We start from the raw sequence: 14,409 nt of genomic DNA on the forward strand, positions 1-14,409 counted from the left end.
TGTTAAATTGCTGAATTGAATTATTATTGTCCAAAACCATTGTAATAAACTAGTTACAATAATTAGCAATTTATTATTACGTTGCTTCATTCTATTAAGAATGTTTGCAGTGACACATTTCATGTGATTTAAAAATAAATAAATTGATATATTAATCACATGTATCCAATAACGTAATAAAGAAGTAGTTATGATTATATTAAGCTAGATAATTATTGTGATTAAGATACATCTTAAAATGGCTTCGGAGAAAATAAATTTCTTGTTAAGTGGCTGAATTCTATTATTATTGTCCAATAACATAAAAAAAATTTAAACCCAATGATGTCATATCATCATCGGATGATCACAGCGCTTACTAAGCGTCCAATCAGATTGCACTGATGTCATTTGCTGGTTCGTTCGTTGGTAGCCACTTGGGGGCATATTTTAATGTTCATCTGGGAATGCCTAACTCTACCTTCTATAGAAACATTTTCTATTGACTCGAAATGTTATTCAACGAAATTAAACGTAGGATCCCGTTGTCATTTCTAGCCGAGGATGTGAGAAAGCTGAACAATCGCGTGGCCACTCTGGAGAGCGAGTCGGCCATCATCTCTGCTCGCACCAGTCGTCTCGTAGGTCTCGGCGGCAACACCTTTGTGGACGGTGGGGGCCAGTCCAAAACAGACATATTCGTATTTGGAGCAGGCGGAGGAGGAGGCTCGGATTCCAGTTCTGGAACGCAAATCGGAGTTGCTGCTGGTGCTGGGGGCGGTAGTTCTGCTGGGGGCGTGGGTGTTGGTGCTGGAGCTGGAGGTGCTGGTGACACCAGTGGTACTAGCACGGGTGGAGGCACTGGAGGCAGTGGTACCAGTATGGGTGGCGCTGGAGCTAGTGGTACCAGTATGGGTGGCGCTGGAGCTAGTGGTACCCGTATGGGTGGCGCTGGAGCTAGTGGTACCAGTATGGGTGGCGCTGGAGCTAGTGGTACCAGTATGAGTGGCGCTGGAACCAGTGGAACCAGCATCGGTGGCGGTGGAGCTAGTGGAACCAGCGTAGCTGGCGGTGCTGGAGCCAGCGGAACCGGTGCAAGTGGTGGCGCAGGCACCAGCTTCGGTGGCGGCTCCAGTTCCGGACGTACTACCATCATTACTGGCAGTACCCACACCAGTGGCACCAGTGGCGGTACTGCCGCTGGTGCCAGCGGAACCGGCTCCAGCGGCGGCGCAGGCACCAGCGGAACCGGCTTGGGCGGCGCCGGCAGCGTCGGCGGCGGCTCGTCTTCTAGCCACACCACCAGTTTCACCGGCACCTCCAGCGTGAGCCACAATGGCGGTCAGGGCTTCTGGACCAGCGGGACCGGCGGTTACGTGGACGCCGCCGCTCTTCACATGGCCATCCAGCGCATGGTGAGAGGGGAAATGCAGTCGCAGGCATTCCAAGGTAACTTAAGACATGAATATGGATGCTTACATGGACATAAAGCATATATAATATTATTATATATATTATCTTATTTTCAGCTTTTGTAACAGGCGCAATGCAAGGAGAAAGAGGACTGCCTGGACCTAAAGGTGACTTTTGTTTTATTACTTACCTTCGCCCGAACAGACAGTGGTACCTTGATTACTTTTCTACTAAAAAGGGCTTTGGCGTCATCTTGTGGCATCGTAGGGCATTTCAGAAAGATCACAAAAACAGCGAATAGGCGTTTTTTTTTTTTTTTTGTACAAACAAACAAAAAAACAACAACACACAATTTGTGCTACAACTGACACATTTCCTTATAAGCCAAAGTATTGGAATAAAAAAATCAAATGTGTGTTTTTGTCATCACAGGTGACAATGGTCAACCCGGATTTGCAGGTAAGGGATGACAGGAATCAGGACTTGAATGGCATCACAGCATTTGGAGAGTAACACTGTGTTCCAGAAAACTGTGAAATCATACATTTCAGACCTCTGATGAGTAAAAGTGGAGCTATGTCACTATATCCTCTCTGTATACAGTTGTTCTGTGAAATTTATTTGTTTTTACAAATGATCAAAACTGTCAAGAAATGGTCAAAGTTGGGATTTTTACAACTTCATAGTTTTAAATGCAGCCTTGAGGGACATATGATGTTTCTTGCACCCCCTAGTGTTTTAAAGTGTATCTTACATTACTATCTTAAATGCAAAACAGTGTTAAATGTGTTTTTTGGTGACAATTTTGAACAGTTTTCCTGAATATATTAGAATAATTTAGTTACAAATAATATTTGTTATGAAAGACATTGGTTGCTAAACACATCAGAAAAAAAGGAGATGCTTTTTGACATACAATATTGTCTGTTGTTTAAGATAAAACGTTTTCACCTCAGGTGCTCCCGGTCCCATTGGGCATGAGGGTCCTCAGGGTCCGAAGGGCCAGAAAGGAAGCCATGGTATGGATCGTGGTACAAGTACACTGTTTGGACTGTTTTAAGGTGGGTTAATAAGTGTCGACATGTCTCTGTAGGTGAACATGGAATGGAGGGTCCTCCTGGTTTGAGGGGGCGAGAAGGCCCTCCTGGACCCAGAGGTGAAGCAGGATTTGGCTCCAAAGGTGAAAAAGGTACATAAAACTAAATGTTTTGCCCCTGGCCTGTTGGGCTGCTGATTCATGCAGTATGGTGGATCTGTATGCCTCAAGTTTGAAATACCCCTTCTGTTGTCAATTGTATTGACATGGATATTAAAAAAAGAACAAAAACATATATACATAGAAGTTGAATTTGATGTGTGTATGCACTGGAAATGCAGTGCTACAGCCTGTAAGGAAGTGACATGACAATTAGCAAATTGGACAGGACATAATAGGACAGGAGTAGTGAGCCAAGAGATACATTGTATCTACAGTATATGTGGACTGGGAAGGCAGTTCTAGAACTTGTGAGGAAGGGACATGATGAGTGGCAAATAGGATTGGACGAAACGGGACAAGGCTAGTGATCCTGGAGTTGGATTCTATCTATATGTAGACTGGGAAATAAGTGTTAGAACCTGTGAGGAAGGGACATGACAAGTAGCAAATAGGACAGAACGGGAACGGGCTAGGCAGGACAGGACAGGCGAGAAGTAGGTAGCCAAGAGTTACATTGTATTGATATGTCGACTGCAAAGGCAGGGCGACACCATTTGAGGACAAGGTGTGACAGGTCGCTTATAGGATAGGACGGGAGAGGACAGGACAGGTGTAGGAGCCTGAAGTTGGATTGTATCTCTATCTGGACTGTGAAGGCAGTACTACACCATTTTAGAAAGGGACACGTCAAGTAGGAAACATGATCGTACAGGACAGAACGGGGGTAGTGAGTCAGGACTGAACTGGGGGCGAGTAGAACACAGGTCAGGACAGGATAAAACCGGAGAAAGGTAGTGAGGCAGTAGTTGGGACAAGACACGAAAGGGGTAGTGAGACAGGAGTTGGATTTTATTTCTGTTTGGTCTGGGGGTGAGCAGAAGACAGGTCAGGAGAGGATAAAACCAGACTGGGGTAGTGAGCCAGGAGTTGGGGCGAGACAGGACAGGGGTAGTGAGCCAGGAGTTGTTTTTTTGTCTACAGTATATGTGGACTGGGAAGGCAGTGCTACACCCTGTGTGGAAGGACAAGACCAGTAGCAAATAGGATAGGATGGGACATGACGGAGAAGATAGGACAGTAGTAGGGAGCCAAGTAGCATTACCGGTGTATGGTAGGAGTGGGAGAAAAATCACAAGGAAGTCCTGTCAATCTTCAGTATGTCATTGTTTTTGTTCTGGAAGGTAATTCTGGGGAACCTGGAGTTCCTGGTCAAAAAGGTGAGACCTCACCTCCACTAGTTTTTAATGGTAATTAAGTTACACATCTACAGTATATAGCTTAACTCTGCACTGATTATTCACTCTAGGTGCTTCCGGGCTCCTTGGAGCACCAGGTGAGCATCTTCCTGTTCTCATTCGTTCAAGCAAGATTCTTCTTCTTCTTTCTCTTTGAGCTTAACTGTATTCTGTATTTTGCCAAAGCAAATCATTCTCTTCCATCTCGCCCTATCCTCTGCATTTTCTGCGCTAACTCCAGTTATCTGCAAGTCTTTCCCCACCACGTTCATAAATCTCCTCTTTGCCTCCTAACCGGTGGCTACATTTCCAGGCTCCCTAAATCCACTATCCTTCCTCTGGACATGGCCAGACAATCTCGATCTTGGCTCTCTAGCTTTGTTTCCAAACCTTCCAGCCTGTGCTGTCCCGCTGATGATCTCATTCCTGATCCTGTCCATCCTGGTCTCTCCCAAAGAGAATCTTTAACTCTGCCACCTCCAGCTCTGTCTCCTGTCTTCTGGTCATTGCTACCCACTCCAAACCAAATACTGTAAAGCTTTCCTTTCATATTTGCTGGAGCTCTTCGGTCACAGATCACCCCTGGTACTTTCCACCACCCATTCTATCCTGCCACTTCCTGCCTTCCCAGTATCCTTCCCACTATCCTGCCTTCCCAGTCCACTTCCCAGTCCTCTCCTTTGACTCTCTTCCAAGTCCCCATTGCTCTGAAAAGTTGATCCCAAATACAGTACTTGAGCTCCTGCACCTTCACTCCTGGTCTCTGCACTGCATACCTCCACCTTTCTAGGTTCTCTTCCACCTACTCTTACACAAATGACAATGTTTCTGTCCATTTCTAATATAGGCAATTACGTCAATTACTCCCTATCCCTGTGAATAGCTGGGGTTGACTGGCTCCAAAAATAATGGATATATAATAATATATAATAATGGATATAATAAAGTATTGGCAAACACATTTTTGGATTGCTTGTTTTTAAACATGATCTATTTGTTCGACCAGGTCCTCAGGGTTTCCGCGGAGAAGCAGGGTCACCTGGTCTGAAAGGTAAAATCTGTAAAGTATTGAAATAATAACAAGTTGTATTAAAGTAAAATCAACTTAAATTCACTTCTGTGTGGTCAGGTGATCGTGGTTTACCTGGTCTTCCTGGCCCGGCTGGAGAGAAAGGATCAAAGGGATCAACAGGTGAGTGTGACCACCAGTTAACCACATACTGTATATAAAAGGGTTTTACTATTTAATACTGTAGGACATTTGAATTAAATTGTCTGATATGGATAGAAAAATATCAACTGCAAGATATTTGATCACTCATTGATTGTATTTTTCACTGTTTGGATATAAAGACCACAAATACAATGTGGAATGTTATCAGTGATCCTCCTTTAGTGGGCAGCAGGGAGGAGTTTGCTTTATTATGTTTCAGTTTTTCCCGACTATAGTAGCTTAACGTGAGTGTTTGTGTGTTTGTGTCTTCAGGACAAGATGGGGCAAAAGGCTCAAGAGGTAAATGTTAGCATTTCTGGTTAGCCAAGTTGCTCATAATTAGTTTAAGCCCTCCTGGGAATCACTGTGTTTATCATTTTTTTAAAATCACCTTTCTGGGAGCCCTAACCTGGCTGAAAAGTCATCCGTTTTTGCAACCATGTGTGTCCTGGTGAAATTGTATGGATTTTAGGAGTTCGCAACACCACTCCCACAAAACTCACTCAGTAGCGCCCTCTGGAAAGTTTGAGAAAATTAGCCCCCCGACACCAGTTTCACCAGTTGTCATGAAATTGTGTGGAGATGCATGAAAAAAGTCTCAAGGACCCATGCCCAAAATTGAACAGGAAGTGAGCCTTTTTTGTTTGAAGTAGCCATTTTGGGCAAATTCCAGGGCTCTTACTTTGACAAACTCATACTATGGAATTCACCCAAAACGAGCCCCAATTGGAAGAAAGTATCCTAGACGACACTAATGTGGCCAGAACATGGCATTGAAGTTCATGATGATCATTTTTTCAAGGATTCCGCATGAAAATGTCGTGGCAAGGGCCCACTTCTCTCCGTTTGCAGCTTTAGTTGTTTATTGTATCTTGCCGCATGTGATGTTTTTTTTACGTTATGCCATTCGAAAGACCGTCAACGGTTTCCTTTCATTCATCCTCAATGACACATTTCTATATTTAAGTAAAGTTTCAGGACATTTCTTATCGTAAATGATATACTGTACATGCCCGCAGGTGATCTTGGCAGTCCTGGCCACCCTGGACTTCGAGGTCCAACTGGGCCGCCAGGAGATGCTGGACCTCCAGGTGCTGTCCTGCTCCTCTGAAACATTGGAATTGATTATATATATCAATCTTAACAACATTCTTGGCCATTGCAAAACTGTTGCTTTGAAATATTTTTAAAAAGACTGTGAAGTGAAACGGTGTTTTCTTCTTCTTGAAGGACTACCAGGCAATCCAGGTCAATCAGGCCAAAAAGGTAAAGAGCCAGCACAAAATCTGCAGGCTTTCCAAATCAATAAAATAATTATTGTGTCTGTGTTGTTTCAGGTGATACAGGGGAAGCGGGCAGAATTATCAATGCAGGTAAATAGCCTAAGAAGAGTTTTTTTTTTAGTTAGAAGTTGTCAATTTTAATTAAAGGATGAGTGACATTCAGATACTCCACCACTTGAGTGAAATGGAAAAAAAGCAGAGTTGCAGTGATTTATTGATGAGACAAACAATCAAACACAAATACAAAATGAAAATGCTCACAAAGAGCATGAAAAACATGCTCACACTGAACAGAACTAACCATGTGGTAAATGGCTAACATTACTTAATTCCAATCAATTTAAATGGGAAAATGTATTTAATTTACAAGTAAATAGACTTACTTTACTAGCTTGGTCACATAACAAATTAAACATGTAAGTCCATGTACCAGTGTATTCGTAGTTTTCAATGTGAGGGTTCTTATCTGTCTCTCATTTTCCAGCCGGTGTCGCCACTGTACATATCCCTGGACCACCTGGGCCTCGCGGACCTCAGGGAGTATCAGGTCTCACACCGTATTTCAACCTTGTAATAACACGATAATAACATAATAACAACATGTGAATACACAGTCTGGTAAAATTTAATATTCTTTTGTGGTAAAATATCTTCTCAGGTCCCGCTGGCCCATCCGGTCCTGCAGGTAAAGACTTACACGTCTTCACAAGTATTTTCAAATATATTTTATCTACATGGTGCATGTTGTTGGTCTTGGCAGGTCCAAAAGGTGACAGAGGAGAATCAGGATCAACAGTGAGGACGTCTGAGAGTTTCAGCTCGAGCGTAGCTGAGAGTGAGTACTATTCTCCTGTTTATCAAAAAAAAAAAAAAAAGACAACTGTTATCCTAGATGTAATATTATCTTCTGCATATGAACTCGAGGAATGCAGTATGTGAGCCTTAATTAAGCAGGATGCATGAGAGACGGACCGGAAATGAAGGGTGAGGACAACGGCTGTCTGCAAAATGTGGTGTCAGGGCAGACGACACATTAGAGATAGAAAATATGTATTCAAATCTGGTTCAACATGGAATCTCCTCAAGTTTGTTTTTACTTTATCCTCTTTTATGGATAGTTTTTAAATTGAATTAAATTGTGAGTAAATGTAGTTTTTTTTGTGTGTGCGTGTGTGAAGAGGGTTTTTTGTGTGACATAATGACATAAATATAAAGGAAAATTTAAATATGAGTTACCTAATAAAAATATAGATTGATTACCATCAATATAAAAATACATGTCTTTTAAATGAATGAATAAAGTTATTTTTGTATTTACGTTATTTATTCTGACTGTGGTGTTAAAAAAATATGTGCCAAAATGGCATCAATTTTAAGTCAATTGAATAAATTGTTAAAATATTAACTCATTATGAAAATGTAATTATTTTACAGAATGAAATATATATATTTTAAAATAATTGTATTTATTTATGGACCACTATACCACATTTTTTCCCCTTAAAGATATATATATATATATATTTTTTTTTTTTTGCCAAAGTGAAAAAAGCCATAGGAAATGTCTTTATAGTCTCCAGTTAAGAAATCCTTATACAGAAAATCCATTTTCTGTGTCTTATCAAGGAACGAGAGATATGATTCCCATTCCCCAAGGCTAATGTGTGCTATGTATATGATTTCCACTATTAGTTTTACCAAAATGGTTTTCATTAAGACAAATTTCTCCTTGAACCTTGAACTTTTTCTTTTAATGATGATTTAGGGCAGTTTGCTTCTGGTGGTGTGTCATCTCGACCCGGCCCACCGGGTCCACCTGGGCCACCTGGACCTCCAGGTCAGCCAGGTATGTATCACCTGATGGGAGAACCATAGTTGTACATTGACTTGACTGTGTAAACAACTCTGCGTCTGGCTAGGTTACGGAAGACCAGGACCTAAAGGTGACAAAGGGGATTCTGGTTTTACATCCAGCTCTGGTATGAAATCACTAAATGGGATTACACACATTAGCAGCATTTAAGGAATTCATACAAGATAACAATACAATTATTTAAACACTCAGGAACCTTCTATACTGGGCCACCAGGACCACCAGGGCCTGCTGGGCAAAAGGGATCCACAGGTGACCACACTGAGTGATCTTAGCATTTTCAATCCATTATATCTCAGTCATTTTTCCATTTGTGTTTAGGTTCTCCTGGACCAAGAGGCTACCAAGGTGATTCTTAGAGAAGTTATTATATTGAGGAATCACCCTTTATTCACGGGTGATAGTGAATCCACGAGTCATGAATAGGGAATATGCGGGGGAATGTGTATTTATACATTATTAATTCACTGTGGTGCTCCAGGTGAACCAGGACAACCCGGCTTGCCAGGAAGACCAGGAAGCTTGGAGAGAGGTCAGCTCAGGAACATTTCAAACAGAAAATCACTAAAAATTGCGTCATTCTGCTGGGCTAAGCTATTTTTCCCCCTTCACAGTGTCCACCTACACTGGAGAACACAGAGTGCAAGGACCCCCAGGACCACCAGGCCATCCTGGACTGCCAGGACCACAGGGAGTCAAAGGTAAAGTTAGTAAGGACTCAGAAGATTAGCTTTAAACAGAACGTCCAATGAAGGTTTGTTGTTTCTGCTTCTAAGGTGACACTGGAGCTCCTGGAATTCCCGGATCTTCCCGAGGTAGATCGAGTCATTCTGAAACCTGCACAAGTGAAGGGAACAAAAATGATACCTTTACATTAAATTGCCCTCAATTCCCAGTGAATTCTCATAATTCCCATGGAAAGTTTCCAATTTTGATTATTTCCCAAATTTCCCATCTTTCCCATGGAAATTTACCAAAATCTGTAAGAAATTAACCCCTTTGCAACCCTAGTGAGAGCACTGTTTGTCACACCAACATCCTCTTTTTCTTCAGGCGCAGTCACCGCAGGGACTCCCGGTCCTCCAGGGCCTCAAGGACCTCCCGGACCTCCTGGGTCCTTCTCTTCATCCATCGAGATGCGCCAGTACTTGACGGACTACCTAAGTAATTTCCACACTGAACTTCAAAGACCGCCTATGAAGACCATTTCTATGACTACTAAGTATCATCACTTTGCAGGTAGAAGCAGACAGTCTGGCGTTCCAGGACCTCCAGGTCCACCTGGACCTCCAGGACAACCCGGAACCTTCTCTGGTTCCATAGAGGAGATCTCCGGTCGTATTGTAGCCTACTTGCGACGTGAGTCTCAAGTTCTTTCTCCTCATTTTTAACACGGAGAGGAGTGTTTGTCTGACTTGGTTGTCCTGCAGGTTCGGGCTCCAGCTCGGGCATCAGCATTGGTGTTCAGGGTCTTCCAGGACCACCCGGACCCCCTGGACCCGGAGGGGCCCTGACTGTCAGTGGTCTGATTGCCATGCTGCAGAGTAAGTACAACAAACACTGTGCAGTGGAAAGACAGCGTTCGAGTCAATGACATAAATACCTTTCCCGTTACAGTGTTTAACCTCTCTATAATCTCTAGGAGAAGAGGTGAGGAGATACCTGTCAGGCCCACCGGGTCCTCAAGGACCACCCGGACCACCAGGAGGTTCGACAGGGATTTCTAACATTTACAGTATCGAGGAGGTAGCAACATACGTCTTCAACATAATGAACGGTGAGTCCAGAATCAAAACGGTGGTGTCGCCATGTCAGTTAACCAACTGTTCATTTTTGGTCAACAGACAGAGGAATCGCGAGAGGACCACCCGGACCACCAGGGCTCCCTGGGCCTCCAGGAGCTGGCGGCTCAGGCGGCACGGGCCATTCAACTGTTTCAATCGATTACTCCGCGCTAGTTAGAAGTAAAACAGATTCCACAATCCACTTGATCCTCGCTCTCAGTCAGATGAGTAACTCCACGTCTTCCTTCCCGCACAGATCCAGAGTTCCGTACATGGATAGGTTCTGCTGTGCACCAAGGTTCCCCAGGTCCTCCTGGTACTCCTGGTCAACCAGGATCCCCCGGTCCTCAAGGGCCGCCTGGAGTATCCACTACCACTGTGTTGGGGGCGGGCGGTCGCGGGTACAGCTTGGAGGAGCTTCAGCGTTACCTGCAGGGTAAGTAAAGACGCCAACCCAACTTTAGGAGTTCCCACATTTTATGGTAAGCAGGGTTTTTCCTGTCTCAAATTTAAGCGTAGCTGGTACCATTCCAGTTTTGCAGATCAAAACCGCTTGCTCTGTGGTGTGGGAAAAACCTGAAAAAATTATGACAAATGTGAGATAATCACTGTAAGGCTTTCCCCGGTGGCCTAAGCACCATCAGAAGCAAGGATCTACATTTACAATCCAATTTCCAATATTTGTTCCATTAATTTATATTTGTGTATCAGATTTCAAACTGGCAAACTGGCATCGAGGGCCAGCTAGCTGGCCTTCGATGATGTCAGCGGAGTTTAGGCAGAGGCAGCCGCATCCAATTTTTATATGCAGACAAAAAGCCTGGGTAAGGAACAGGAAGTGTAAGTTCCTCCCACTCTAGCCACACTCCCTAAACAACCACAGTGCAACTCAGCCTCTGGCTAGCAGACGTCATAGCGAACGATAATGTATGTCTAAATTAAAGTCTCTCATGATGGAATGCTTGACATACTCTACAATTCAAAATCCAACATTGGGTGTTTGACAGGCTCTGGCCTCAGAGGTCTTCCAGGCCCTCCCGGACTTCCAGGCCCTCAAGGACCACCCGGTAGCTCCGGTGGTACCGTTTCTTACAGCGGAACCTTCCCCCGGGACACCATCCGTACTGAAGTTCACGACTACCTGACTAGTAAGCCTCGACTTTACTATGAGCTGCCATTTTCGCAAATAACAACGTTTACAAACATCACCGATTTCCATCAGCCGATAGCGTTCGACGCGCCTTCATTGGACCCCCAGGCCCTCCAGGGCCGAGGGGCCACAAGGGAGATCGTGGCGAGCCGGGTTACATCCAAAGACACACCAGCCAGAGTCAGAGCTCCTCTCAGAGCGACGCTCGCCACGTATCCCAGCAGCACGAGATTGACGTCAGCAAGCTGAGCGAGACCTTGGACTACAGCAGCGTAGCCCTGAAAGTCTCCGACTACATCAAGAGTGAGTGGACGACACGCCACGTAATAGCAGCGTCGTGACTCAGCAGAGTTCAACCCGTTCGAAGGAAAAATTGTGCGCCAAACACCGATCCAATATTTTGCACCAAAATCAGATCGAAGGCAAATGATGATGTCCAGTAATTCCCTATAAATGTCACATCTTGAGAAAAACTTATTGTATACATTTTTCAAAACTACTACCACTAAAAGTCAGAAATAAACAGCAGTGTGTTTCTCCCCTCACTCAGACCAAGGCCTCCTTCAGGAGTACCTGGTGGAGGGTCCTTGGAGGACGAATGTAAGAGCTGTCCAAGGCCCTCCCGGCCCACCGGGACCACCCGGAGCGCCCGGTTACAGCCGGGTAATCGCCGCCTATGGCAACGTCACGGCTGACCTCATGGACTTCTTCAGAAGTGAGAACTCGGATCATGGAAGGGGTCAAACTCACGTGAGCTTCTGACTGAGCCGTCTTCTCTTGCCACAGCTCACGGGACCATCCCTGGTCCTCCAGGAGTCACCGGACCAAAAGGAGACAGAGGCTACCCGGGACCCAAGGGAGATAAGGGTACAGTCAATAGGAAGTAGTTTCACTTAGAAACATGAAATTTGGTAGGCGTGTTTCTCATGAATAGACGTAGAAAAACATTTCAAGGACCGATGGTGTGAAATGAACAAGAAGTCCACCATTTTGGTTTTGATTGGCCATTTTTTGGTCATTTGGGCTCTTTTCCAGTAAAATTCAAACCCAGCTCCATAAAGTCAGAGCCAGTTTACTTAGCAACGTAAAATTTGGTAGGTGTGTCTGTCATTAGTAGACCTACAAAAATGCCCAAAGAAGCCATGACCGAAAAGACAGGAAGTTCGCTATTTTGGTATAAGCGGCCATTTTAGGGTCGTTTTGGCCATTTTCAGTGAAATTCTAACAACACAGCTACGCAAGGCCAGAGTAAGCTTGACTTAACAACGTGAAATTTGGTCGGTGTGTCCTTCGTGTGTAGATGTACAAAAAAAAAGTCTCAAGAACCCATGGCCAAAAAGACAAGAAGTCTGCCATTTTGGTTTGAAGTGGCCATTTTTGGGGTTATTTCGACCATTTCCAGTGGTCCTTCAGAAATGAACTTTTCTCCAATTTTTACTCAACTTGAACCACGTACCCTAGACAGATGGATGACACTAAATTGAAAAACATTGAACCTTTTGGCTCTCAAAAAAATCACCAAGCAATGGCTCGTAACCTGAAAAACATGTGTTGGGAGACTCTTATGTGAAGTTACCACTGTATTCTGGAAGTTCATCTGAGGATTGTAAGTTTGTTTACAGGTGATGCCGGACGTCCAGGTTTACCAGGAATTCCAGGGACGTACACGATCCAAATTCCACATCGAGTACAGAGGAGGAACGCAGGTACTAAAAAAATGTCCGACTCCGCAAGCCATTTTCTTTAAAGGAGACGTATTATGCATTTTTTCAAAATTTAAAACTGTTCCCAGGTGTTTTAATAACATTTCTATCATATGCTTTCAACACAACACCCCAAGGATGAAGCATGATAGTACACTATTTCTTGTCTTGCTGAAATTAACCCAATTTAAGGGTTGGCCCTGTCTCACGCAAGTGAGCCAGCCCTCACCCCGCCCCCATATACCGCTGGGCCAATGACAACCGGGTGAGGCTTAGTGACGAGAGAATCTTCGCAGGCTTCCTTCGTCCTCTTGCCGGCAAGTGCATGTGTAACAGGGAGCTTGGATCTTGTCAGAGATCCGGCCGCCTGCTATGCATACACTTGCTGGCGAGTGCATGTAATAGCGGCCTGGCGGGCCGCCTATTGTCATCTCTTCAGCAACTGTTTGTATAACAGCGGGCTGGATCTCACTGCCGAGTGCGTGTGACAGCAGGCTGGATCTCACCAGCAAGTGTTTGCGTGACATTGGGATGGATATCGCTGGCTAGTGTGCGCATTCCTGCTGGCATTCGGCCATCTTTTATTCCGCATTACTCAGCATGCTGGGTCTTGTCATCTCACCTGCTAGTGTGTGCGTGTAACAGAGGGCTGACTCTCACTAGCAAGCGTGCACGTTCGAGCAGGCATTTGGCTGTCTTCTCTATGGAATGGCTCGGCGGGCTGGCTCTCGTTGTATGTTGAACCCATATGGCTCTGGGTCACATTTTCAGGAATAGGCAGAAAAAAGATTTACTTTTTACGGTTCTTTCACACTTGATGGACAGGCAGGTTCTTCAGAGATCCAAATATTTGTATTCCTGCCATTAAAAATTGTTACTATATCCTAAATGTATGACGCAATGTATTATATATGAAGAGCATTATGTGTTGTTGTTACAGGAGGTAAAGTAATCAAGCGGGAGCAGCAGGAAGGTCCAGCAGATGGCGGCTGAAGCATGGCTACCACTTTCTTCTTCTCTGTTCTCAACGGAAGCAATGCAAGAAGGAAAAAAAAACTTTAGTAATGATTTTATCTTTAGCTTTGCTGCTGGCCGGTGTTTTGTTTTTTGGACAAACATTTTTCCATTGCTCATGTGGATATTTAATATTTGCTTAATATTTTTTTGATGAAAATATTATTATAGTAGGATTAAGCTTTAGACTGAAGCATTTCATTTTTTGAGTATTCTACTGTATTGAGGTCAATGCGTTAATTGCTGTTTCATGAAAATTATATTATTAGCCACTTGCCACACAGGCCTCCATGATCTCTCCAAAAAGGATTTAAAATTACTTAATAGAACATATTTATGTTAGCATTGTAGAATTAGCATTCACTCAGCCATTATTGATTGCTGTATTTAGGACCGATTATGACTGTACTTGAAAGATTTGTAGATTAATATTTAAATAAAGCAATATTCCGCTTTAGGGCTGCAGATGAAGCTGAAGGAATAACCGATTAGATTGTATATTTTTGTATGAGAGAACACTGACTTTGATGTATTGACTTTATACCATCCCTTTTTTTTTTTGGG

General features: G+C 43.8%; 1 protein-coding gene across 2 annotated transcripts in view; it reads left to right on the forward strand.

Moving 5' to 3' along the window:
* col17a1b (collagen, type XVII, alpha 1b) overlaps positions 1-14,407 on the forward strand; it is a 30,635-nt gene extending 16,228 nt beyond the window's left edge. For both annotated transcript variants that reach the window (XM_061689463.1, XM_061689464.1), the window contains 35 exons: positions 538-1,428; positions 1,509-1,559; positions 1,825-1,851; positions 2,349-2,411; positions 2,486-2,581; positions 3,772-3,807; positions 3,897-3,923; positions 4,832-4,876; positions 4,955-5,017; positions 5,312-5,338; positions 6,058-6,129; positions 6,269-6,304; positions 6,376-6,411; positions 6,806-6,868; positions 6,980-7,006; positions 7,082-7,156; positions 8,087-8,167; positions 8,241-8,300; positions 8,387-8,446; positions 8,516-8,542; positions 8,676-8,726; positions 8,809-8,895; positions 8,971-9,009; positions 9,248-9,358; positions 9,434-9,553; positions 9,625-9,738; positions 9,837-9,971; positions 10,039-10,158; positions 10,235-10,414; positions 10,986-11,126; positions 11,201-11,431; positions 11,679-11,843; positions 11,915-11,995; positions 12,751-12,834; positions 13,772-14,407. In XM_061689463.1, coding sequence (XP_061545447.1) covers positions 538-1,428; positions 1,509-1,559; positions 1,825-1,851; positions 2,349-2,411; positions 2,486-2,581; positions 3,772-3,807; positions 3,897-3,923; positions 4,832-4,876; positions 4,955-5,017; positions 5,312-5,338; positions 6,058-6,129; positions 6,269-6,304; positions 6,376-6,411; positions 6,806-6,868; positions 6,980-7,006; positions 7,082-7,156; positions 8,087-8,167; positions 8,241-8,300; positions 8,387-8,446; positions 8,516-8,542; positions 8,676-8,726; positions 8,809-8,895; positions 8,971-9,009; positions 9,248-9,358; positions 9,434-9,553; positions 9,625-9,738; positions 9,837-9,971; positions 10,039-10,158; positions 10,235-10,414; positions 10,986-11,126; positions 11,201-11,431; positions 11,679-11,843; positions 11,915-11,995; positions 12,751-12,834; positions 13,772-13,824 — 3,575 coding nt within the window. In that variant the 3' untranslated portion in view covers positions 13,825-14,407. The remainder of the gene's footprint in view (positions 1-537; positions 1,429-1,508; positions 1,560-1,824; positions 1,852-2,348; positions 2,412-2,485; positions 2,582-3,771; positions 3,808-3,896; positions 3,924-4,831; positions 4,877-4,954; positions 5,018-5,311; positions 5,339-6,057; positions 6,130-6,268; positions 6,305-6,375; positions 6,412-6,805; positions 6,869-6,979; positions 7,007-7,081; positions 7,157-8,086; positions 8,168-8,240; positions 8,301-8,386; positions 8,447-8,515; positions 8,543-8,675; positions 8,727-8,808; positions 8,896-8,970; positions 9,010-9,247; positions 9,359-9,433; positions 9,554-9,624; positions 9,739-9,836; positions 9,972-10,038; positions 10,159-10,234; positions 10,415-10,985; positions 11,127-11,200; positions 11,432-11,678; positions 11,844-11,914; positions 11,996-12,750; positions 12,835-13,771) is intronic.
* Positions 14,408-14,409: the final 2 nt, after the last annotated feature.

Source organism: Phycodurus eques, chromosome 11, assembly GCF_024500275.1.
Source record: "Phycodurus eques isolate BA_2022a chromosome 11, UOR_Pequ_1.1, whole genome shotgun sequence".
Lineage (NCBI taxonomy): Eukaryota > Metazoa > Chordata > Actinopteri > Syngnathiformes > Syngnathidae > Phycodurus > Phycodurus eques.